The 27,384-nt window shown below is 36.0% G+C and overlaps 1 protein-coding gene across 10 annotated transcripts in view; it reads right to left on the bottom strand.

The window, feature by feature from the left end:
- The window catches only part of GRIA4 (glutamate ionotropic receptor AMPA type subunit 4), a 680,382-nt gene extending 655,529 nt beyond the window's left edge, over positions 1–24,853 (bottom strand). For 2 of the 10 annotated variants that reach the window (XM_061440063.1, XM_061440067.1), the window contains exons 1-3: positions 24,401–24,853; positions 23,726–23,897; positions 22,379–22,537 (exon numbers count right to left, since the gene is read on the bottom strand). In XM_061440063.1, coding sequence (XP_061296047.1) covers positions 22,379–22,537; positions 23,726–23,897; positions 24,401–24,787 — 718 coding nt within the window. In that variant the 5' untranslated portion in view covers positions 24,788–24,853. The remainder of the gene's footprint in view (positions 1–22,378; positions 22,538–23,725; positions 23,898–24,400) is intronic. The other 8 variants (XM_061440069.1, XM_061440068.1, XM_061440066.1 and 5 more) reach the window with 7 other exon arrangements.
- Positions 24,854–27,384: the final 2,531 nt, after the last annotated feature.

Raw genomic sequence — 27,384 nt, forward strand, 5'->3', positions numbered from 1 at the left:
CTGCGATTCATGGGGTCTCAAAGAGTCGGACATGACTGAGCACTGAACTGAACTGAACTGAACTGAAAGTTTATGTTTATAAAGTATGGGTTCTTCTGATATTCCTTCTTTGGCGATTAACCATATTTTAATTTAATATCACCTTATTCTCTTATTTCACTTCAAGTTATTTATACTTTTCCAGCAAATTAGAAGTGATAAATATTGCAATATCACATCTAACACACATCTAACATTTCTTTTCAATAAAATGTGCAGCACAATAAAGGAAAAAGACAATTGCCAATGAGGAGTCAATTAACTAAATTGACAATTGAACACTTAAAAAGCTGCGTATTAACAGGTGCAGAATAACTTGGTGGCAAAAACATACAGATGCTTATGGTATACAATACATAGAAATGATAAGCAATTTGATGTCTATGAGACAACATGAGCCATTCAGACTCATAGTTGTTGATTAAAACCTGGGACTGACAAAGAATTTGGTTTTATTTTATATTGGTTTTATATTTTATATTGGTATTATTTTATATTCCATATAAATTCTGGCATCTGAATAGATCATCCAATCTTACTTCATTAATCAAATTAGTATGCATTATATTGAATCTTTTTCTTGAATCTATTATCTTAGCCTTATAAGAGACAGTCAAACTGTCCTCTCCCCTTGAGGAAGAAAAAGATAAAATGCCTTTAAAAGTACATTATAAAACCACTAACACATGCGGGGTTAGCTGCCTCCTCTCTGATGTGATCATTGTATCTGTCACATTACATTGAGATTTTCAGTGGTCATCAGTAGATAGTGTTTCACTTAAGAGCAAAGATGCTTGGGTCTCCAGAATGGAATATCGCTTGGCACACTAGACACACAAAAAGTTGTCTTGGAAGCAAGGTAGAAATGTGAGAGTTTTGAGGGGTCTAAACTTTTGTGGATGCTGTGTAGAAAACAAAGTTTGGAGTAGAAATGAGAATAAACCATTGATGCTTGGATCAGAATTTTAAATGGAGAGCTGAGATATCCCTGTTATGTGTGGGCATCCTGGAAGTATCAATAATTTAGGTGAAACAATCCTCTTGAGATATATGAACTCAGAGGGGAGGCCACTTGTTAGGCTGTCCCTTCTCACTTGGAGATTCTAAATATAAAATTCTTAGCCTCTAAATCCTGAAGGCAATGTGCTTATACAGCTATAATAATTGTAGTAATATTTACAATTATTCATGTGTCATCTATTCATATGGGGATGCCAATAAAGAATTGTTTTTCATGGTTTTATAGTATCTACAGCCATTAATACAGGATCTGCCCCAATTCTTAACTGGATGCTCAAAAAATTGATTTAAAACACTAGTTTCTAGTATGGCTAAGTCCCTTTGCTGTTCACCTGAAACTAACACAATGGTTAATTGGCTATACCCCAATACAAATAAAAAGTCTAAAGTTTGGGAGAAAAACAAAAAAACAAAAACAAACCACACACACACACTAGTATGTCATCACAAATTCCCCCATTCTCATAGCCATAAACTCAATAGGCAGTAATTTAGTGATATGTGCTAGGCATTGTTCCATGAACCAAGCAGTAGGGATTCATTCACAAAAACAATGGGAACCTAGTCAACCAGGAGTTTACATTCCAGGGGGAGAATGTGAACATTCTGAAGGCAATGTGACTATAGACACTAAAAAAAACATGGAAAAAAAAACTTTATTGATGTCCCCATATGAATAGATAACTCATGCATGATTGTAAATATTACTACAATTATTATAGTTGCATAAACACATTGCCTTCAGGATTGCCTCCCACATTGCAGGCCAATTCTTTACCAGCTGAGCCACAGGGGAAGCCCAGGGTGATCAAAAAAGATGACTGAAAGACAGTGACCAGATATTCAAAAGCCATCAACCCAGGCACGTAGTTACTATGCTTTCTACAGAACTGAAAATAATATATACTATTAGACATTGTAAGTTATATAATTCAATTGGCAATGAAAAATGCTTGTGATCACCAAATGTTGTCTTGCTTCTTTAAAAGTAAACATAATGATTTAATTTTAATACTTTTAATTAATTCAAGCTGATATTTCCATTTTAAAATAATGAATGTGTGTAAACAAAGAGATCAAATATGGTGACTGCTAAGTGGACATGATATTCTGACATCAAGATCTGATATTGGCTTAAATGTCTAAAGATCTCCATAGGTTATCTGTCACATTTAACAGAGCAGGACAAACAGAATACTTAGTGGTGAGAGCGCAATATGTTCTTTTAGTTAAATATTGTTATTCAGAAAACTCTAAATGTATGTGTTTTGTAAACATAACCTCAGAAATATGTACATTAAAAACAAAAATTCTGCATAATAACATTAAATAAAAACAATCATTACCAAAACTTTGGTATGGTAACTTTAAATCTCTTTTTTTTTTTTTTTAAATTTTATTTTATTTTTAAACTTTACATAATTGTATTAGTTTTGCCAAACATCAAAATGAATCCACCACAGGTATACATGTGTTCCCCATCCTGAACCCTCCTCCCTCCTCCCTCCCCATACCATCCCTTATATATTATGGTTCTTATGAAAATGGAATCAAAGAGAGTCTGTATTTTTTCACTGATGTTATATCCTATATATTGTGTCTCTAATTATATACTATTCTGGGGCTTCCTGGGTGGCTCAGTGGTAAAGAATCCACCTGCCAATGCAGGAATTGCAGGAGATGCGGGTTCAGTCGCTGGGCTGGGAAGATCCCTCGAAGGGGGCAATGGCAACCCACTTCAGTATTCTTGCCTGGGAAATCCCATGGAGAGAGGAGCCTGGCAGGCAATAGTCCATGGGGGTCGCAAAGAGTCAGACATGACTGAGCTACTGAGCATGCTCACGTGCACATGGTATTCTACCAAACTGAGCACAATGGTTGCACTCTATTGACTTAAATGCACTGGAGTATTACTATCATGAAAGGTAAAATTACCCTTTGAAATAATGTGCAGGATATGTAAAGATATTGTTATTTTTTTAAAAAAATAAAAATTTAGCAAGACTTCCTTCTCAATTAAATATTCAAACTTGGTTTCTAATCTATGATTTTATCATTGCTGTAAAATGAGGCTTATTTTCATAACCAGTTATGTTTTCATAATATACAGCCATAACCAAATTGTGTAAAAATAATAAGAATTAAATGCTAAAGTCATAAATATATATGTACACAACAGATTCTGATGTACACACTATATATTTTTATATCTATGAATAAAAGCATAAAGTTATTTACAGTTATTTGTAACTGTCCTAATTATTATTCTAGTCTTACAACTTTTCAGCTTGCTTTTTAAAAACCAGTCCTTATAACTCTGCATTATGTGACTGAGTGACAAGTCACAATTTTAGCATAGATGCTCATCTGTGCCAACTAAAGTGAATAATAAACCTCTTCCAAGATTAAAAGACACTTACTCCTTGGAAGAAAAGTTATGACCAACCTAGATAGCATATTCAAAAGCAGAGACATTACTTTGCCAACAAAGGTCCATCTAGTCAAGGCTATGGTTTTTCCAGTGGTCATGTATGGATGTGAGAGTTGGACTGTGACGAAAGCTGAGAGCCGAAGAATTGATGCTTTTGAACTGTGGTGTTGGAGAAGACTTTTGAGAGTCCCTTGGACTGCAAGGAGATCCAGCCAGTCCATTCTAAAGGAGCTCAGTCCTGGGTGTTCTTTGGAAGGAATGATGCTAAAGCTGAAACTCCAGTACTTTGGCCACCTCATGCGAAGAGCTGACTCATTGGAAAAGACTCTGATGCTGGGAGGGATTGGGGGCAGGAGGAAAAGGGGATGACAGAGGATGAGATGTCTGGATGGCATCACCAACTCGATGGACGTGAGTTTGAGTGAACTCCGGGAGATGGTGATGGACAGGGCGGCCTGGTGTGCTGTGATTCATGGGGTCACAAAGAGTCAGACACGACTGAGAGACTGAACTGAACTGAAGGTCAATCATTTAAAAGGGGGAAGATATCTGAAATTTAACTTGGAATGCATACGTAGTGTTCTATCAGCATCTATATCAATCTTTAAGGAGACTTAGTTGCCTTTATACATATTACAAATGATATTTTGTTCATTTTTCCCCTCCCATAGATATCAACTGTTTTCCAACCTGCATATTATAAAAGACCTGATTTGCTGTTTGAAGGTACATGTTTGAAATGATAACCTTAGGTGTTTTTTGTTGTTGTTGTTGGAAGTACCAGCTCTTGATGGAAAATAGTGAGCAGAATCACATACAATAATGAGTTTTACAAAGACCAACTGAAGTAGCAAAATAGCACTTCATGCCAGGAAATGATTTCTTTGTGTATTTGGCATGGAAATGAATCCCTTTAAACTATACACATGAATGATGAAGACTGGTGCTAGAATTCTTCCTAGAACACAAATATGTTATAAACTGCTTTAAGATGATTCTTGTTGTCGTCTGGCCCAGAGTAAAAGAAATAAAATCCTTATCCTAACTTACAAGGGAATTTAAAGACTCCTCCCTGCCTCTGTAGTGAGGTTTGCAAACCTTCCACTTGACTTTGTTCTCCCATCCCTGCCTCTATTTTCCTTCTGCACTTCTGCTCCCCCAAATTGTCCATACACATTTACACTTTTTTGCTACGATACTCTTTTGTCTGTAGAAGTATGTTTCTCTTTACAGAATGTCAAAATCTCATGCATTTTTCAGACCCAAGTAGCTTATCACATAATTTCTGAATCTCTCTCAATATCTTCTGTGCTTGGGAGGATGAGAGGTGAGGGGAAGATTAGAGAAGTTGGGCAAAGCCAATGATAGTAATTTCTCATATTAGTCATTGACTAGAATTTCCATATATCTGCACAGAACCGTGAGATACACCACCTCCAGGACAATGTGCCTATCTTTACCTGGCTATCAGTCAGGACTGGCGTGGAAGATCTATGCCCTCTAAACAGCTGATGCTTTTAAAAATCAAATAGCTCTATCCAACTCCAATAGTCATTATTACATTTTGAAAACATCTTGTGTATATCCAACTAGAACACTTCTTTTCTATTATGACACTGGTTTTTCAGTAAGAAAACAAAACAAAATAATACAAAGAAAGGAAACAAGCATATAGAGAGTCTCTATATACACAGGAAAAAATTTTTGAACTCAGGACTGTTGGGACAAGTCAAATAGAGAACTATGATTGATGTTCTTCCTTAAAGAATCTGGGATGGATTTTAATTAATTTAACCATCTTGCTAAGTAAAGCTTTAATGAGCATTTTCATGACTAGAAATTTTCCTGTTTTCATGAGTTCAAATGATTCACAATTGTTAATGTCTTTGATCTGTTGTGACCAATTAATTTTCAAAAGCACTGTATCAATTTAAAATACCCCAGCCATCTTGAGTGATTTAAAATTTTCCTTTTCAATTAAATTTAATGACCTTTGTGTTTGTTTTAATGTTTAAAAAGCACAAGTGCAGTGAAATGACAGTTTTCTATAAACAACACGGAGAACTTTGATCATACTTTATTTTAGGATAATTCACATTTAACTACACACATACCTAAAGAGTATTGGTTCATGACTTGGTGCCACAGCTTGTTTTTTAATTTTGATCATCAACGAGGATAATCATAGAGCAGAGAGTCACATGGAGTTGAAAATATTTTATAGCTAGTTTAATTATAACTCAAAATGGTATTGATGTTTCCATAAAATCCTGGAGATGGCGATGGATAAGGAGGCCTGGCGTGCTGCAGTCCATGGGGTCACAAAGAGTTGGATACGACTGAGCGACAGAACTGAATTGAACATGTAAAATCTTTCATTTTGAATTTTAAAAACTGCCTTATGATTTGTAGCAATTTGTGTAGGATATAGAGCAAAGTTTTGAGTTTTAATTGACCATGAATTTAACAAGAACAGAGTGATATAACAGGCTAATTAAAACTCAAATAATCTTGGTCTACACTTTATATGTATAATGCCTAAATAATTGGAATTAATATTCTCACCTGGATAGATCATGTCAGATCATCATCATCTGTGTCAATAATGTGGTTTAATTCTGGACAGTTTATGACAAGAGAATGGGGTTAATTCAGGTGAATATCTTTTAACAAAATTATGATAAATCCATAGGATATTCAAATTGCCAGAACTAGAATGTTAAATGTTTTAGCAAGTATACCATATAAAGAAGTGTTATTTAGCCTGGGGAAGTTCAAAGGGGATTTGTGATATCTGTTTTCAAAATTGTGAAGGGTTTGATTCATGTGGAGAAGAAGTTGATTTATGTTATGTTAATTCAATTCTCCCTAGGAATTAGTTGTTATAATAACCAACCAAGAAATGGATTCCTTCCCTCCTTCCTCTTGCCCTACAATCAGTCAGCAGACACTGATTAAGAGTAGAACATCCTAGTACAGTGATAGACTCATGGAATAGACATACTAATAAGGTTACCATACTTGTCTTCAAATAACTCACAATCTAATGGGATTGGCAGGTTATCTACCTATTGATATATCATCTTCCAAGGCATATACAATATACAGAAAGTACTACATAGGAAAGTTAACTATTCAAGCAAAAGCTGATCAACACCTTCGTGGAAAGGGGTATTATCTACAGTCTTAATTTATAGCTACTGTACCTTTGTGCTTCTTTCTTAAAATGATATGTACAGTCTTATAAGATATATTTATATATCTTATATATACAATGTTTATGCATTGTTTATTTATATAATGTTTGATAGCTACATTGTATCATATATAAAACTCATATTATTTATATTATATATATTAGATTAGAGAAACCAAAATATATAAACAAAGCTTTTTTTTTTTTTAAATTGGAGTATAATTGCTTCACAATGTTGTGTTGGTTTCTGCTTTACAATGAAGTGAAACAGCTATATGTATACATATGAGCCCTCCCTTTCATCCCCAACCCCCATCTTACATATATAGGTCATTACAGATCACCAAGATGGGCTTCCTGTGCTTTATAGCAGATTCCCAATATCTATTTTACACAAGATAGTGTCTTACACTCCCAATTCGTCCAAGCCTTCCTTTCCCCCTGCTGTGTCCACATGTCCCTTCTCTATACCTGGATCTCTATTCCTGCCATGCCTTAGTGTTAATTCCAGCACTCTTTACAATAGCCAGGGCAGGGAAACAATCTAAAAGTCAAACAAGAAATGAATGATAAAGAAGATGTGGTGTGTGCATGCTATGTCGTTTCAGTCATATCCGACTCTCTGTAACCCTATGGACTCTATGAATTCCATGCAAACCTAAGAATCTCTTCTGTCCATGAGATTCTCCAGCAAGAATACTGGAGTGGGTTGCCACGCCCTTCTCCAGAAAATCTTCCCAACACAGGTATAGACAGGCATCTCTTAAGTTTCCTGCATTGCCAGGTGGGTCCTTTACCATTAGTGCCTCGTGGAAAGCCCAAGAAGATGTGGTACACATATATACAATGGAATATTGCTCAACCATAAAAGAGATGGATCATTTGTAGAGATGCAGATGAACTTGGAGTCTATTATACAGAGTAAAGTAACTCAGAAAGATAAAAACAAATATCATGTACTAACATATATGTGGAATCTAGAAAAATTATACAAAGCTCTTTTTTTCTTTTTTTAAACTGGGGACCAGTGTTGTTACTGATCAGTAAATGTGAAAATTGAGCTCCTTGGTAATCAGAGCAAAAAGGGAACCATTTGGACTGACATGATTTTCATTACAAAAAAGAAAGCATATATACAGTTTTTTCAGAAAATATATATTTATCTTGATTTTAAATCATTGGAGCAGAGAAATAGTGAAATGCTTCTCCAACTTGCCAAGGTAAGATTATATACATAGCTTAAATTTAAGCAATTTAAACAAGGATAAACTAATTACAAACAGGTGGGATAAGGGCTTTGAAACTGGCAAATTGTGAAATGTAAAGAAAATTCAGTGTGGGTAATCAAGAATTGACAGATTTTCATTGTATATTTGACTACAGATGCCTTCTTTCACATGTCTTCTAATTTCATGAACTTTAAGAAGTGCTAAGGAAGCAGGTTTTGATGGCTTAGATGGTAAAGTGTCTGCCTGCAATGCAGGAGACCCAGGTTCAATCCCTGGGGTTGGGAAGATTCTCTAGAGAAGGAAATGGTAACCCACTCCAATATTCTTGCCTGGAGAATTCATGGACAGAGGAGCCTGGTGGGCTACAGTCCATGGGGTTGCAAAGAGTCAGACTCGACTGAATGACTTTCACTCACTCACTCACAAGGAAGCAGCCAATGAACAGATCATCTGAACAGATGATTCTCTTGAGCATGCTTACTAATACACCTGGGCTTCTCACATGTGCTTTCTTCTACTCAGAAAGAGTACTGAATCAGCATTTTCTAGTTCTTTGGTCAGCAGAGACCACATGTTATAAGTACCTAAAAGTTCTTTGCTACCAGATTTAAATTCATCAAAGTGCCATCAGGCCAATGCAATATAAATCAATGTGCATTAATACTCCCATTTTCTTCTTTATAAGACTTATCTCCCTCCTTACCTAACCCATCACATCAACTGACTCTAATGAAAACAAATGAGGAAAAAAAAATATATATATATATATGTTTAAGATAAGGAATGAATCTAGTACCTTATTATCTTTAGATCCTCTACTCAATTTTCTTCTAAATACATGAAAAGTCTTAGCTATCTTAAGAATATCCCAAAGATGAGTGAAGAGAAAACTCATTACACATTGGTCATTCATATATTCAAAGATAGATACTGATTCTTGTTTTGTACCAGGTATTGAGTAAGGCTATGACGATATATTGTTTAACAAGGCAAATAAAGTCCTGGTTATGGGAGTTTTTATTCTACTGGGAATATAGATGATAAATATGTAAACAAATGAAAATAACAATTACAGATTGTAAAAAAGCAAACATTATCATATGGTTGGCAATGCAGTACAAAGTAAATGGAGTTTGGTATGAGAGAGCCTACTCTACAGAGGTTGGCATGGAAGATTTCTCTTAGGCAATGACTTTGACCTGAATCCTGAAGATACAGAAAAAGCTACTCAACAAAAACTGGATTGGAAGACTCCCCATCCCCAAAAATGGGAATTGAAAATGCAAAGGCATAGAAAATAGAAAGAAAGGATTAAATCATGTGGAGGAACCAAAAAGAAGACTGAGTGAACTCCAACATGGTGGAACATGGCAAAAAGATGGACGAGAGACAGATCATGCTTAGAGTCCAAGTCTGTTAAAAGAGTTGTACTTTTACTCCAAGAAACTGAAAACCATTAGAGGGTATTAAGTAAGAAGAAACAGTATTTTGCTTCAATTCTGAAGGGAACCACTGGCTCTGGTATGTAAAATGGGTGGGGAGAGGAAATGGCAGTAGAGGGATATTCAGTACTAAATTATTAGAAAAGTATCGTTGACTTGCACTAGAACTGTGGGCTAGAAATGGTGAAAGTTGGAAATATTTGTAATGAACTTTGGAGATAGAAACAAGAGTAGCTGGACAAACAGGGGGAAACCTAGGAAAGTAATAGGTGGACCAAGAAAGCAGATAATAAAAATATCAAAACTAGCAAGTATGAACATGTGAGACTGTCAGGACAGGGAGATGAAGAACAACAAAGAGGAGAACTTGGGAAGAGGTAAAATGAAGAACTATTCAAGCTCAAATTCAGTCATGATTACAGGAGATTTGCACAAATGTGTCAGTTCAAAGAAATAGTAAAAAAAAAAAAAAAAAAAAACTCATTCAAATAAATAGAACAGAAAAAAATAAAGATTAGTACCTAACACACATAATAAATCCAAAAAGAGTTAGCATTATAAATATAAAATATAAAACCATAAAGTATTCTAAAAAATGTGGAACAATATTCTACAGTTTTAAGGATAGGAATACCTTTATAAGCATAGCATGAAATCTAGAAGCCATGAAGAAAATGACTCAGATTTGAACATATAACAATTGTACATGTCTGTATGGTAAAAGGCACCATAAATGAAGCTGGAAGCCAAAGGCACATAGAAAAATAGTAGAAAAATAATCTTCAACATCATGACAAAGGATTCATTTCTATAGTTTGTAAAACACTCCCTCAAATAAAGAAGAAAACATTGGTAAAGTGAAAGAACAACAGTTCACACAGAAAGAGATAAAAGGTCTTATAGATACAGGAAAATATTCTTAGCCTTACTATTAATAAAAAATATGCAAATTAAAGCAGCATGTAAATGTCATTTTCACCCATCATACACTTCATGAGGCTCAAGGCAAGAACACTGAAGTGGCTTGCCATTCCCTTCTTCAGTGGACAACGTTTGATCAGAACTCTCCACCATGACCTGTCCGGTTTGGATGGCCCTACATGGCATGGCTCATAGTTTCACTGAGTTAGACAAGGCTGTGATCCACGTGAGCAGTTTGGTTAGTTTTCTGTGACTGTGGTTTTCATTATGTCTGCTCTCTTATGGACAAGGATAAAAGGCTTCTGGAAGCTTCTTGATGGGAGAGACTGACTGTGGGGGAATCTGGGTCTTCTTCTGATGGGCGGGGTTGTGCTCAGTAAATCTTTAATACAATTTTCTGTTGATGGGTTGGGCTGTGTTCCTTCCCTTTTGTTTGGCCTGAGGACTTATGCCCACTCTATGATATTCAGTGTCCCTGACCCCACAGCAGGCCACTGTTGAACCATGCCTCCATCTGAGACTCTTGCACACTCATAGGCAGGTGGGGCTCAGTCTCTTGTGGGGACACTGCTCCTTCCTCCTGGATCCTGGTCTGAACAAAGTTTTATTTCTGCCCTCCAAGAGTCTGTTTCCTCAGTACTGTGGACATGGGAAAATGGACTGGTTCCAAATTGGGAAAGGAGTATGTCCAGGCTGCATATTGTCACCTGCTAATTTAACTTATTTGCAGACTACATCATGTGAAATACCGGGCTGGATGAAGCACAAGCTGGCATCAAGATTTCTGGGAGAAATATCAATAACCTCAGATATGGAGATGACACCATCCCCATGGCAGAAAGTGAGGAGGAACTAAAGAGCCTCTAGATGAAAGTGAAAGAGGAGAGTGAAAAAGCTGGCTTAAAATTCAAAATTCAGAAAACTAAGATCTTGGCATCCGGTCCCATCACTTCATGGCAAATAGATGGGGAAACAATGGAAACAGTGACAGACTTTTTTTTCTTGAACTCCAAAATCACTGCAGATGGTGACTGCAGCCATGAAATTAAAAGATGCTTGCTCCTTGGAAGAAAAGCTATGACCAACCTAGACAGCATATTAAAAAAACAGAGACATTACTTTACTAACAAAGTTCTGTCTAGTCAAAGCTATGTTTTTTTTCAGTAGTCATGTGTTGATGTGAGATCTGAACCATTAAGAAAGCTGGAGAATTGCTGCTTTTGAACTGTGGTGCTGGAGAAGACTCTTGAGAGTAACTTGGACTGCAAGGAGATCAAACCAGTCAATCCTAAAGAAATCAGTCCTGAATATTCATTGGAAGGACTGATGCTGAAACTGAAGCTCCAATATTTTGGCCACATGATGCAAATAACTGATTCATTAGAGAAGAGCCTGATGCTAGGAATGATGGAAGGCAGGAGGAGAAGGGGATGCCAGAGGATGAGATGGTTGGATGGCATTACTGACTTGATGGACATGAGTCTGAACAAGCTCCAGGAGTTGGTGATGGACAGGGAATCCTGGCATGTTGCAGTCCATGGGGTCCCAAAGAGTTGGACACGACTGAGCGACTGATCTGAACTGAACTGAACTTCACACATTAGGACAGGTGAAGATTCAAGAAACTGATAATAATTACTGTTAGCAGGTTGTAGAAAACCAATTATTCTTACATCTTGGTTGCTGTAAATGTAAATAATACTTTTTGAGGAAAGGACATTAACAATAAGGACTAAAAGCAAAAATACACACTGTTCGATATAGTAATCTAATTTCCAGGAATTAATCCTATGGGAATATTCACACAGGTACTCAGATAGCTTTACTGCTATTCTGTTTGTAACATAAAAAATGGGAAACAACATAAATGTTCATCCAGAAGCTACTGACTACATTTAATAGTAACTTTGCACAATGGCATTAAATAGCAGTAAAAGAAAATAAGATAGGTCTTATATACTGAGAGAAAACTTTTCATGAAATAAAACATTAATAAAATACATTTATAGATTAATATTGTTATTAAAAAGTTATACATATATATATATATATATATATATATATATATAGGTATTTTATGTTTATAGTTTTCTACTGCTCACTTTAGGTCTATACAAATAAAAAGAAAAGTCCAGAAAGATCTATTTACTGTGATTACCCCTTAGTGGTGAGACTGCAATAATATTTTGGCTCTTAAGATTTATAAATCACTTGAAATTTTCATGGGTCAGTTTAAAAAGATAAAAATATGAGAATGGAAAGAAAACAATATGTAATGTATGTATATATGTATGTGTATATATATATATATATATATATATATATATATATATATAAAGTTACTGATGAGAAAGTTATTCATGAGCATGCTGGGCTGGATGAAGCACAGGATGGAATCAAGACTGCTGTGACAAATATCAATAAACTCAGATATGCAAATGACATCACTCTTATGGCAGAAAGTGAATAGGAACTAAAGAACCTCTTGATGAAGGTGAAAGAGGAGAGTGAAAAAGCTGGCTTAAAAGTCAACATTCAAAAAATGAAGATCATGGCATTTGGTCACATTATTGCATGGCAAATAGATGGGGAAACAATGGAAACAGTGACAGACTTTATTTTCTTGATCTCCAAAAATCACTGCAGATGGTTACTGTAGCTATGAAATTAAAAGATGCTTGCTCCTTGGAATAAAAGCTATGACAAACCTAGGCAACATATTAAAAAGCAGAGACATCACTTTGCTGACAAAGGCCCATATAGTAAAAGCTATGATTTTTCCAGTAGTCATATATGGATATGAGATTTGGACATAAAGAAGGCTGAATGCTGAAAAATTGATGCTTTTGAACTGTAGTGTTGGAGAAGACCCTTGAGAGTCCCTTGGACAGTGTGGAGATCAAACCAGTCCATCCTAAGAGAAATCAGTCCTGAATATCCATTGGAAGGACTGATGCTGAAGCTGAAGTTCCAATATTTTGGCCACCATGCTGGGAACGATTAAAGGCAGGAGGAGAAGGGGATGACAGAGAACGAGATGGTTGGATGGCATCACTGACTCAATGGCCGTGAGTTTGAGCGAGCTCTGGGAGATGGTGAAGAATAAGGAAACCTGGTGTGATGCAGTCCATGGGGTTGCAAAGAGACTGAGTGATTGAACAGCAACAACAATGAGGAATTGCTTTTATAAAAAAAAGGATATAAGCAAAAATAAGCAAACAATGGTTATAGCTTATGTGTAATTTTTGCTGGAGAAGTATAATGGCTTGTTCAAAGAAAAGTATTACACACAGTTTTTTTTGCCTTTCATTTCTAAGATAACATTGAACTTTTTATTTATGGCTCTAGTAGTTTTATTAAATTAGAGGCAAGTAAGGACACTATGAAGATGGCAGCAATTTTGACTTAGGTCAATAATCTTTAAGAGATTCCTCATTATGTTTATTGGAATCCAAAAACATGTAAGGGAAAACATGAAATGAACTCTCTGACCGCTAGTCATCAAATAACATTCCTATAAAGATTATGCAGGTTGACCAGATAATGAAGTATCCAATGTTTGTGCAGGATATTAAGACTCATTTATTCATTTTAAAATCTGGTGGAATTTATTCATTTTTACACCTGGTGGCATTTTGCTGCTGCTGCTAAGTCACTTCAGTCGTGTCCAACTCTGTGCGACCACATAGACGGCAGCCCACCAGGCTCCCCCATCCCTGGAATTCTCCAGGAAAGAACACTGGAGTGGGTTGCCATTTCCTTCTTCAATGCATGAAAGTGAAAGTGAAGTCGCTCAGTCGTGTCCGACTCATAGCAACCCCATGGACTGCAGCCTACCAGGCTCCTCCATCCATGGGATTTTCCAGGCAAGAGTACTAGAGTGTGTTGCCATTGCCTTCTCCGGGTCGCATTTTATTCACCAGGTAAATGGAAAATGTTAAAGAAGTAACTTTGAGGGAAACATCTTTCTATTCAAATTTGGAGTTAGCTAACCACTGTCACACAGAGTGATGGCTGTCTTATATATACTATACTAATCAGGACACTTTGGTGTGAATGGAAGGCATATATTCAGGATCTGATGCCCTGAATACTTTGTGGTTAGGCAAATTTTCTTAACTACAAATCTTTAGTTTTTCCATATATAAATGAAAATAATAGTGATGCCTGTTTCTTACAGTTGTATAAGAATATAAGTAATTAATACAGACCCTTGGCATATAATCACTAGCTAATTATATTATCAAGGAGAAATGAGTTTCAAAAACAGCTATGTCAAATTCTGCAAATTATTAAAAGACTTTGACTAAAGAACAATGGAATTTACTAATCAGTAAATCACTGATGACCTTCAAGAACACTGTTGCAGGAGTGGTGATGGTTAAGGGAAAAGGCAAGTCATGATAAAAATAGAAGGAGTTGATGTGGAATGTGTAGTGCTTTTGATAGTCAAGACAAGACATAAAAATAATACGATGATAGTTTAATAGTCAGAATACCAAACCAAGCATTCTCCCAGCTAGGACACATTGATTATTTTCTATGATGAGGAAGAAGCTATCGGAGACTACGTTTATGGAAAAATTCTTGGTTAGTTTAAAAAAGAAAATCCAACTGGCTTTTGAAATGAAGAAAATAGGGAATGGAGTACTGTTTATCTAATCTATGTATAACTCCTTTAGGGCTGTGGGCTGTGTGTGTGTGTGTGTGTGAGAGTGACTGAAATTCATTGATAAGCTATTCAAAAATTTAGACTGTCTCTTTGTTTACACACACATACATGCATACACACATGCCACACTCAAGAACACACAGTTGCATACAATTAGGAGAATCCATTAATCCCTTTAATCCATTCATGAACCAATTCTTTCTCCCAATGGTCCAAAGATTCCCAACAAAGTTATCCTCTTGTAGGACTTAGAAATAGTTTAGACAAACATGCATTTAGATTTGTGTATAAATTAAAATTAACAATTAGGTTAGAGGTCAAAAATTCCCATGAAATACAAATAAAATATATTTATTCAAAACACAAATTACTTTTCAAAATATAAACAGGAAATATAAACTTGAAATTTTTGCACTGATTCAGAAATAAATGTTCTATGTGACAGAAAATGTAATACAGCTAAATTTAATTGAGTTATAATTATAGGCTAAATATTTTCCAAGCACTTTTTTAATATCATAAAATACATGTGTCTTTTGTTAATGAATGAAGAAACTGAGACTTAATAGTGCAAGTAACTGGCCCACTATCAGGTTGCAAATCCAAGCCCATCTGGATCAAAAGTCCAGAAAAGATTATCCCTATCACTAATTATAAGAATATTCTAGGCCACTATACACAAAGAGTATGCATTAATAGAATCTATGTGGGATTAATAAAGGCTGCTTTTTTTTTCTAGTCAAAATATAAAAGAACACTAAAGAAAAGAGAAGAAAAGACTGATATTAAGGATCAATTATCCTTGCAACTTGTTATTAAAATTTGGCAATCAAAGATCACTATTTACTTGAAATTCTTCCTATCTTTTGGCTCCCGTGAATTATTCTTACCTCACTTTCCTCTGAACTCTGACCCATTTCCTTCAGTTTCCTTTTCTCTCCTTGTCCCTGAAATACTAGTATTTCCTGGGATTTTGTCCTCAGCATTCTTTTCACTGCTTTTGCTCTCTCTGGATGATATCATCCACATCCATGGTTTCAGTCATTATTCAGTGTCTCTCTTCAGTTCAGACTGAGCCCAAGAGCTCCAGATACATATGTCCAAAACTGTATTGCATTTAAATGTCTTTTAAATGCCTCCTTATCCGTATATCCACACTAAACTCACCTTCCTCATTCAAATCTGCTCCTTCTTTGGTGTGCCCCTTCCGAGTTTGGTTTTGATAATTTGTCAAAACTAAAAATTGAAGAAATCATCTTTAATTCTTACCATACTGCTTTTCACCAGCCTACACAGACATCATCACTACGTTCTGTCAACAGTTCTGTATGGATCTATTTACTTTGCTCTTGTCTCAGAGCTTCCAGTTTTATTCAAGAACTTACCATCTTAAGATGTATTACTTCAATACAACTGTTTTTTCCTTCCCATTTCCCCCCCTTCTGGTACATTTTTCTTCTTGAAATCATCCTGTTATTTATAAAACATAAATCTGATTATGCCACTGTTGTGTTAAATCATTTACAGGTCCCCCTTTTATTCAAAAGAGTTTCCTTACAAGAGCTACAAGCCCATGTGTGGATCTACAAAGCTTCGCCCCTTAGCACACCTCTCCTTCTCCTCACACTCAGTACTACAGTCAGACTAAAGCACATTCAGTGGTTCAATCACACCTGGCCTCGCCATCCCTTGATGCCTTGTCATGTGCTACTACTTTGGCGAGGGGTGCCTTCCTTTCTGTCTATATTTCAAATAACTAGCGCCTTAAAGCCCAGATCAGGTAATAACTCCCATAGGGCAGCATGCCAAGTTTGATGTTCCTTCCTGTGTTAATCTCTGTCACAGCACTCTATTTCTCTGTCATAATACTTTGTCTTACTGAACTGTGATAATTGGCTTGTATATATTTCCTACTGCTCCTTGAGGGTAACAACTACTCATAATTTTCAGTATCCTCATTTCTGGGCTTCCCAGGTGGCTCAGTGGTAAAGAATTTGCCTTCAATGCAGGAGACACGAATTGGATCTTTGGATCAGGACAATCCCTGGAGAAGGAAATGGCAACCCACTCCAGTATTCTTGCCTGGGAAATTCCATGAACAGAGTAGCCTGGTGGGCTACAGTCCATGGGGTTGTAAAAGAGTCAGATATGATATAGTGACTAAATATCAATCTTCATTTCTAGTAGAGTGTCTTAAATACAGTTGTCCTTGATAAACATGTTTAATGAATAAGTGACTATGTTTATTATCTAATCTAGTGAGTGAATGGGCAGATTCATTACAAAATATGACTTCAGTCTTTGCTGCATCACTCACTGTCATCTGATTAATGAATAAGTTGCCCAGAAATGTGTTGCCCTATTTTCTTAAAAATATTACGATAAAATTAGAAAAAAAAGACAGTTACTTTATTTCTTGATTCAAGTAATCTCAGTATAGATGTATTTTTCACATCCATGGTCTCCTGGTTAAAGTGCTAGGTTAGTGACTAGAACAACTGGGTTCAAATCTAAACTCTGTGACTTATTAGCCACATGGTCTTTGGCAAATCAAGTGAGTTTCTTGAGCCGAATCTGGCTTACCTAAAAAATAATGACTATCTTCTCAGACAGGCTCACTCCAAGATTAGTTGAGGTCAAATAAAATCATGTACACAAAAACAGTATAAAACCTGTGTTATAATAAAATGTAAGGTATATGGAATTTATTCCTAATTTTAAATTCTTGAACACTAGTAAAATTCTGTTAATAAGATATATACATAATTCCTAAAGTCAGAAAGTAAAAATTGTTCCTCTTTGAGAAATAACACCTCTTGGAACAATTCATAAGAAAAAAAGTAAAAAGAATTTTTTCAAATAGGTTTATGGAAGTTTAATCCTGTGACAATTTTGAAATACATCAATGCAAATTGTGCATCATTTAAGAAAGGTCCAAGCCACAGGAATATGACTCATCTTTGTCATCAATCTCATGATGGAAAATTAAGATAATAGGGGAAATAATATTATAAAACTAAGTAATTATTTCAAATCAACATAGAATCTTGCTATCAAATCAAAATAAGGAAAGTTAATTATAGTAACTCATTTTCCTAAAAACAATCAAAAGTCAAACAATATTCAATTCTAATATATTTCTTATAACAACTATGAAGGTCAAAATATCAGAATTTTGATTTTAGCATTTTTAAAATATTATATCAGCCCAATATATACTTTTAGAATGCCTTTTTAGGGTATCATGTTCCTGAAAAGAAAGATATATAATATTTAAATATTGTTAAAGCCAAAAGACCTTATTATTCAGCACCCTTAAATTCAACGTGTTTGAATTCAGTCCATAGTATATAAGCAAAAATGCCTGCAGACCCTATTGGATATACTGTCACATTTAAAACATATTTAGATTAGCTAAACAAGTATATTTTACACACTAACCTACTTTTACAAGTAGCACTCAACTTGGATATTTAGGGTTGATAACCAAACCCTTCACAAATAGAATTAATATTTAAGTTAAAAAAGAACAACTTTTTCATCATTACTAAGGTATAATATGCATTCTATTCTTGATTTACAACTTTCCAATCCATCATGTTGCAAACCACTGAATAGACAGATTTTAGACAGAAAAGGTGAGTAAGATAAACAAATCACTAAAAAATAAATAACAAAAGATAACAAAAATATTAACCAGTCTTTCCTATCCAAGTTTAAAAAGTTGGAAATATTCAACAAAAATTCTATTTCACCTAAGTGATAATACATAACTACTTAATGTATCTTATTATATATTTTCTACTACCCATTTGAAATTAAAAGAATCATTTGAGTAACTGAACATCTCTGTGTTTTATTGTAAAGAGGCTGCCTCTTTTACAGGATTTCAAACATAACTGAACTAAAGTGATAATTGCAATCTCTCTCTCTTTTTTTTATTTTTTAGACAACTTGATGATAGACTACATCAGTATTTTGGTTATTATTGCTTTGGCCAAATTTAAGATATATCATCCTCCAAGCAAAAACATCTTTATTAATTAACTATTAGAAAAATATAAGAACACAGCCTCAATTTAGGTTGTCTTAAATGTTTTGCAGAGAACATACTCAATTTAACTAGCATGTTTGCTTGTGAAGATAGCTATTTGGAGTCAAATGCATAATATTTTGTTAAAGAAAACTGTCCACATCAAATTATTTTTTTTAATATCTATTTGCCAAAGCCCATATTTTGAATAGATTACAGAAAATAAATGTATATCTTTAATTACATTTTGATATTTGACTACTTGGGCTACCTATTACACCTGTACTTTGTTATTTAAATATGCCATAATTCTATATTATCTGTATTTCTTGTAATTTCAGTTTTATACTAGGCAAAGTATGATTTTTCAACAATGGGGATAGTTTAAAAACAGAACAGCATTTTAATTTAATCTTACACAAATGCTGTTAAAAAAAATAAAAAGTTACAAGCTAAAATAAACCCAATTCTCCTTCAGAAACTTGAGATTTATCCCAACAGTGCAAATTTTGAGTTTATTGGGGTTTATATTTATGTAGTATGTCAACTTCATATGCAGAATGTTTAGATTGTCCAAAATATTCTTTAAACTTTAATTCTGAGACAGAAGAATCGACCTTAAATTACATTTATCCAGTAGATGACCAATAATACTCTTTATTCCTTAGTCTGCTATTTTTAGTTTTTAAGTGTATATTTCATAAAATAAATATATCCTATACAGTGGTTCTCATTCACAAAGACACTAGATTACGCAGTTTTACAAGGATTCACTTTAGGAAAATCATATTTAAAATAAACCTAGTTGAACACATATTATACATTTATATTTAATACAACATAAAAGATTTTAAAATCTAGTCTATATCACTATGAGGAATTATTTCATGTTAATTCTCTAGAACACTATTTTTACCTTTTGTACCCAAAGGCATAGAGCTTGATACATGAGGTTGCCTCATACTTATGGCTTATGTTTCACCTTTGATTAGACTGGAATATCACATGTGTGCAGGCTCTTGGTCAGTTCATTTAACAAATACCAATCACCTGACCCATACTCTCTGATCACTGATTTTTCCCAAATCCTACTTATATTCATAAGGACATTTGGCATACTCATTTGTCAAAAATTTTCCTTTCTTCACTAGAAAATGTTTTTCCCTTATTTACAACTTTTTCTTTTAATACTTTAAACATGTACACAAAGTCAATTACAAGTGATTATGAAAAACATGATACCACTATTTACATTACACTTGGAATCAAAATAAGCAGACTTTGTTTTCTTAGCTTCAATTTTCTCAATTCTAACATGTTAAAGAACAGCATACTACGTATATTTTATACCTATTTCTACTTTTTCATGCTGTGTACAGTTTCTTATCAATTTTTATGTTTACAGTTCTTTGCCACTAACATTTTATTCTATATAACATTTTTATTACATAAATAATATGATACTAACTAAAATTAACCTGAATGAGATTAACAAATTATGAGGAAGGAGAAAATAAAGAATTATCACTGTAGTTTATAAAGCTGGAAGCCAGAATACAAACTTTAGAATACTTAAGAACCTAATCTAGAAAAATAAAACTAATATAGTTCCACTTTTATGAAAGTCTTTCAAAATTAAATAATAAAAATATATATTTAAATAGCAATTTACTGTAGACAAAGTACCTTCAGATATATTTGAATCATAAATTATTTTTAAACAGTAGTGTTTTTGTTGCCAAAATCTCAAGAGAGACATAAGGAAAATACTTAAATCAACAGATAAAATTCATGTACTATGGAAAATATTTTATACCTAGAACTATTTGAAATGTTGACATCTCTATCAAAACTTGGAAGAAAAAATAATAACAAGACATTAAAAAAAATAGCTATCCATAAACTTAGCTCTAATTTATGTTCATTTCTGCTTAAAACAATTCCCATATAATTATTTTCATAATGAATATTAATCTTATTACTAAATAAAACAAGTGATTTTTCAAAGTAAATAGCACTCAAAGGAACTAAAGCATTCCTGCAAATTAATACAATTGCTGTAGATTAAAATAAAAATTCAAATGCTTTAACCTCCTTATGAAATGAAGTTCAAAAATAGAGTATTGATTAGGTGCCTAAAATTAAGGAAACATGATCATGTTATTTGTTAGATGAATTAATCACAGATATATATGAATTAAATGAAACAAATATCCTCCTAACACATAAAAACTCTTTGTTTTCAAATTCGTTTGTTCAAAATACAGTTTCTTGTACATAGAAAGAGTACTTTCAAAATAAAAATATACTCAGCCTGATATATTAAAAATATTATATAATGCAGACTGAATATTTTATTATTATTGTGCAAAACTTTATATAGAAACTATTCCTACATGTCTTACGTAATCTATAACAATTATCTTAACACAAAACTTTTAAGAAGCAGTAAATTAGCATCTAAAAATAAGGAGGTATGGAAAACATGTATTTCCTTCAAAAGTGAAAATGTAACCTAAATGCTCTATTGATCATATTTTATTGATTTTTAAATTAATACACAGTTGCTTATATTTTTACTTTATGTTATACAGTATTTTCACAGGGGAGCTCTGAAAAACTGTTTAATTATAACATTAGGTAAGATCACCAAATCTTAATTGTATTGTGGGGATAAGAGATCCAGCTGGGTTAGTATGTGATTTCAGTGGGTTGGAGATTAACATGATTTGCCACCAAGGTAAGAATCCATGGAGTTATATCCACAGGATATATACATTACCTGATAGCAAGAGACATTTACAACCCAGAATATAAGAGCAGGGCAGCCTCAAGTGACATCACCAGATCATCTGCAGTGTCAACCAACCTAGTGGAATATACATCCTCCACACCACCACTTCCCACTTTCTCACTGTTAGCAAACCTTCCATTGCCTTTATCAGTGTAAGAGAGCATGTGTCTTCTTTAAAAGCAAGATGTATGCTCACTCAAGTCAAAAGCAAATACAAAAACCAAAGGAAAAGAAATTTAAAAAAAACCAAGACTGAGTACAATTTTCACTAACTTGACATAAAGGTTGTAGGAATAATACTGAAATGTTAAAAGAGAAAGTAATTTCAAGAAAAAGGAAAGAAGAAAGAAAGGGAGGGAGGGAGAAAGAGGAGGGAGGGAGAGATGAAGGGAGGGAAGAAGGAAGGAAGAGAAGGAAAAACCAGCCAAATATCCTGGAGACTAAATCTTGTCTGTAACTCTGATTTCCTCTCTAACCAGCAAACTGTGGAGAGCTTGAATGTCTTTCTAAAATATAATAACAGTAATAATACAGAGGAAAGGAACTCTATTGCCCCATTTTAATTCTCTTCTCATTTATCTGCAACTTATGTTTTACTTACAAGCGTTTGTTACGGCAAAGCTGTTGGCGGTCTCGATGTTGTCCACATGAGGTACCAAATTAAAAGGAGCTTCTGACGCATTGGGGCTGGTGTTATGAAGAAAAATTGCTAATCGAAAAGCAGTGTACTCCTGATCTGTGTTTCGGATGAAGAGACCACCTAGCAAAAACAGCAGAAAAAGCCCGTTCAGTGTTCCCTCTTGTAACTATTATTACACCTGCACTAAGCACTGTCAAATCCATGGCCATTCACCAATACACACATTAAGGAGCTAGCTCTGCCACATCTTGGGAGACTGCCCTTTGTCTCTAAAGAGTATGTTTAGTATTTCAGTCTTTAGGACAACTCAGCTTTTTACTGTCCCAATTTGTCATGATCACAGTGGCCTCTGAGACAGACCAGTTAGTGTGTTTTGCCTTCTCTCTCTTGTCCTCCCTATGATTCCCAGCACACTGCTACAGAAGCCAGCTCCAGGCATTTCTAAGATGCATGCGGATGAGCAGAAAAGACAATTTGCATTAAAATACAGAAATGAAGGTTTGTGATGACATGCAGGTGAGAGGGAAATCAGAAGGGAGACGTGAACTTTGTTTTTGTGCAGTTCCTGGACCCAGCCTAATTAGCCCCGTTTTGTGCACTGTCCACGAGAAATGATGCAGTGTGAGGCTGGGCTTAGCTGGAAGGAATTCAATAGCTGCGTCCCATCAAAAGACAGGGGAGAACAGCAAAAAAAAAAAAAAAAAAAAGCCAAGGGCAGGACGGATAGGGTCCCCAGAAATAGAGTCCAGAGGGAGGATTAAGGGCAAAAAATTCAAGAGGAAAACAAAAGAAGAAAAGGTTCCAGGAAAGGGATATAATTTTGAAATCGGTTAACTGGTAGCAAGCAAAGGCAAGTAGGTCAGGGTGTAAATGTCTTCTTTCTTTTTTTAATCTAAACAATGTCTTCTTGTAATAGTGAAAGCTGTTACCTATATAGCACAGGAGGAAGAGTGGATGGGTTTTGTTTTGTTTAAGGAAACTCTACATCCCTTCATACTCCAGAGAAAGAAACGAAAAGAGATATTAGATAAAATGCAATCAAACCCCACGGAGATTTTATCCCAACTTATTGCAATCCTACTTCAGCGACATGAAACTGAGGGTGGATGGAGTATAGACTGAGAACCTGTGCTGTTTCAACTGAACCAGCACCAAAGAGGCAGTCCTTATAAAGGGAAGAAAGGACGAGAAAAGAGGAGAAAGGAGACGCGGAATGTTCCCTTAAATCGCTTATCAGCAACTCATTTAACTCACTTTCGGTATCTGCTACAGCCACCCACATGCATACCCCACTGAACCAGAGCTCACCTATTTGCACGCTGCTCGGAAAGGCTCCCATGGCGAGTCCCCAAAATCCAGAAAATAACAAGACAATCTGTCTGCAAATAATCCTCATCTTCTTTTCTCCTCTCCCTGGCGCGCGCTCTTTCTCTCGCACTCTTCCTAAAGACCGTTCAGAGAGGCATTGAGGACTATGGCGCTAAAATTAAAAACAAACGGAAAAAAAAAAACCAGAAAGAGGTTTGGACTGTTTAAGGTTATGACTTCCCTTAGCAATCCATCCCGAGCTGCGAGATTTTTCCTGCAGTCTCCATAGCCCTGGGAGGGGTTTGCTGTCCGGCTGCAAATGTTGCACATGCAAAAGATGGTGGTGGAGCGGTTCCTGCTTGCTCGCAGGGATGAGACATGCGCTCTATCTGTGCCTAGCTCACACTCACGCTCGGCCCTCGCTTTCTCACCTACACACACACACGCGCGCGCGCGCACACACACACACACACACACACACACACACACACACACACACGTACACACACTGGAGCCGCGGCCGCCGCGCGCTCCGCGGCTGGGTCTGCCACCGGCCACCTAGAGCCCCCGCCGCCCCGCGCGTCGCGCCCCCCGGCGGCCCCTCCACAGGCGCCGAGCGCTAGCTCCGCACGTCCCTCGCCCACCGCCCGGCGGGCTTCGCCCCCGGCTGCTCACCGGAGCGCCCCAGGCTCTCCGACGCTCCGCAGCCAGTGGAGACAGGTTTTTCCCTTTCACGGCTCCCGCCTCTCTCCTTCCCGCTTTGGCAGGGGGTTCCACTCTGGGAGTGGGCACCCCCAGGGTCCCGCTCTTTGCTTTCCAGGCGCCCCTGTTCCGCGGCCACGTGAGGCTGGAAATCAACCCGCGGGCCAGGTCCTCAAGCCCCGACCAGGGCCCCTGGGATCTGGTCCCTCCCGGTGCTCCCGGCACCCTGCCGCATTCTTGCAGGCTCTGGAGAGGATCGGCTGCCTCCCTCTCCAGTTCAGCCTTTCTCTCAGCCTCGCCCTCTTCTGCCACTGGGCTGCGCACAGGACTCCGGTCTGCGCTGCAGCAAATGTTTCTCATCAACAAACAGCCCAGGGAATCTGGAGGGCCTGAGAAAGGGATGGATGAAATGAGGGGGCTCAGGGAGAGCAAGGATGAGGAAAGGTGCGAAGGGCAGCCGCCGGCGAGTCTAAGAGTCCGGGACCAGCGAGGAGAAGAAACACAGAGAGGCTGAAACAGGCTAAGAAAGAGAGCAAGGAAGGAAAAGTTAATTTAAAGAACAAAGAAGGGTAACGACCAAGGTGGGGGACTGAGAAATGAAAACGGAATAGGGCCTCTACGCTCTTCTTTGAAAGTCAGGGAACTAGGAGTAAGAACCGCTTAACCTGCAAAGTAAGAAGGGGAGTTAAGGAGTCCTTTCTTTGCAGCCTCTTTTCAGGTGACACATTTCCGCTGTGCTGGGCCTGCCTCAGGATTTAGAAAGCACATAGTTCAGAGGCTGATGAAGGAGAATCTCTTGGTTCTCCTTGGATTAGCGGACACAAGTGACTATTTGTGCCCGATAGAAAAATCGGGTGTTTTTCATGCACATCTTTTCTTAACTGGAGCTCCAGAATACTCATCTCTACTCCATGTCATCCCAGGAATGCTTAAGCACTGTGTTGATGATGTCAGTAGTTGCTTTAAATGGATAGAAGAAAATTAATTATCCTAGAAAATTTTAGAGCTATGGTGTCACTGCCTCTCCATGGGTCGTCTATAAGACTACATTTCACTTGACTGTGTTGGATGGAGTCTGTGCCACACCCAGAGAGCCACTGCGGAAGCAATGAATGAAAGATTTCTAATTTCCTCTGTACCGTCTGTCTCCTGACCTAGACAGTATATTCAATTCCCAAATTCCACTAAGTGATGAAAGAAAAAGTGTTTTAAATCTTTACAGGTCTTTGGGTGCCATTGCTTGAATCATATTATTTTAGAGTCTGCAGGACTGGGTCACATGAGCTAAAGCCAAGATTCTGAAGAATTGTTAGAGGGAAGGATTCTCCTTAAAGGTTAACTGTAAGAAATTTTAGAAATTTAGTGGCATGATGCCTTCATTTAATGCATTAGTATCTTTTACACTTAAAGTACTGTCTTGTATTATATTTTAGGAATGAATATAGGAAGTGCCTGTGTTTATTTGATGTAACATTTGGGAAAAGAAGAGAAAGAACTGATTAATGTGGAGTTCTTACAAGGGCTCAATTGGTAAAGACGTCTTGAAATATGTATTACCTTTACTCCTTCAAGTATTCTTTTATTAGATGTCACCAAGTGCCTGTATTTGGAGTTTGAGGATGACATTTAATAATCCCTGCAATAACGTCAGAGTGCTTTTCTTCAGAGTGTTTCTCTAAGTTCTGAATTTTGCTTTTAAATATGTCTTTTTGTTGTTGTTATTCATCCACTTTTCTGTTATATTTCACTACAAATTGTCATGACAAAAAACAACCTAAACAATTGTGAGTAACTGGATGTCACAAATCATACATTTGTCAGTTTAAAAGGCTTTAGTTTTTCAAGTCAAGTGGGATTTGAAATGCTTTCCTTTTTGTCTTTTCTGTCAATGTAAAAACCAAACTGTAATGATATTATTGTTTCTCTTATAAGAAGATAATAAAGTAGATCACATAAAATTTAAGTTGAAGTTAACTGAAATTAAAATTTCAAAACCCAAAAAGCCATTAAATTCATCACTTCCTGGGAAAATAGTCTAGCTCTCCTTAATGCATAGAGGTGATTATTAACCATTGTTCTAAAAAATGAAGAGTTGAGGTTTCATAGGATGAAATGCCACTATTAATTGAGGTGCAAAACAAGTTTTATTTTTCATCTAATCAGTATAATGACACCTTGGCTAATAATGACCTTGTCTATATTTTCCACTATATAGACCTAGATATTTTTCTCTATATCTATACCTACATGAATATACATATAGACATGCCTTCCTGTCATGCCTGTCTTTAAGGCAAATTCTTAAGATTTAATAAAAGAAAAAAAGTTTGGATTTGGCTAGGAAGGACAGCAAGTGGAGGCTATGGCAAATGTTGTGCATTCATATATAACAGAAATGATAATCACAATGCTGAAGACAAAGCAGTGAAAAATAAAAATGGATCTGGTAATGGTACAGCTAACACCTGCACTTTTAATCTTGAATTTTTGGCCCTCCAAAAAATATTATATCTACTACTACTAAAACTATGCTATATATACTTACTACTATGATATTATATCTACTACTGTGGGCAAGGATCCCTTAGAAGAAATGAACTAGCCCTCATAGTCAACAAGAGTCCAAAATGCAGTACTTGGGTGCAATCTTGAAAATGATAGAATGAACTCTGTATGTTTCCAAGGCAAACCATTCATTATCACAGTAATCCAAGTCCATGCCACAACCACTAATATTGAACAAGCTGAAGGTGAATGGTTTTATGAAGACCTACATGACCTTATAGAATGAACATTAAAAAAAAAAAAGTCATTTTTGCCATAGGCAACTGGAATGCAAAAGTAGGAAGTCAAGAGATGTCTGGAGTAACTGGCCTGTTTGGACTTGGAGTACAAAATTTGGACTTGAAGCAGGGCAAAGGCTAACAGAAATTTGCCAAGAGAACACACTATTCATA

The sequence above is a fragment of the Bos javanicus genome, chromosome 15, assembly GCF_032452875.1.
Source record: "Bos javanicus breed banteng chromosome 15, ARS-OSU_banteng_1.0, whole genome shotgun sequence".
In the NCBI taxonomy this organism is placed as follows: domain Eukaryota; kingdom Metazoa; phylum Chordata; class Mammalia; order Artiodactyla; family Bovidae; genus Bos; species Bos javanicus.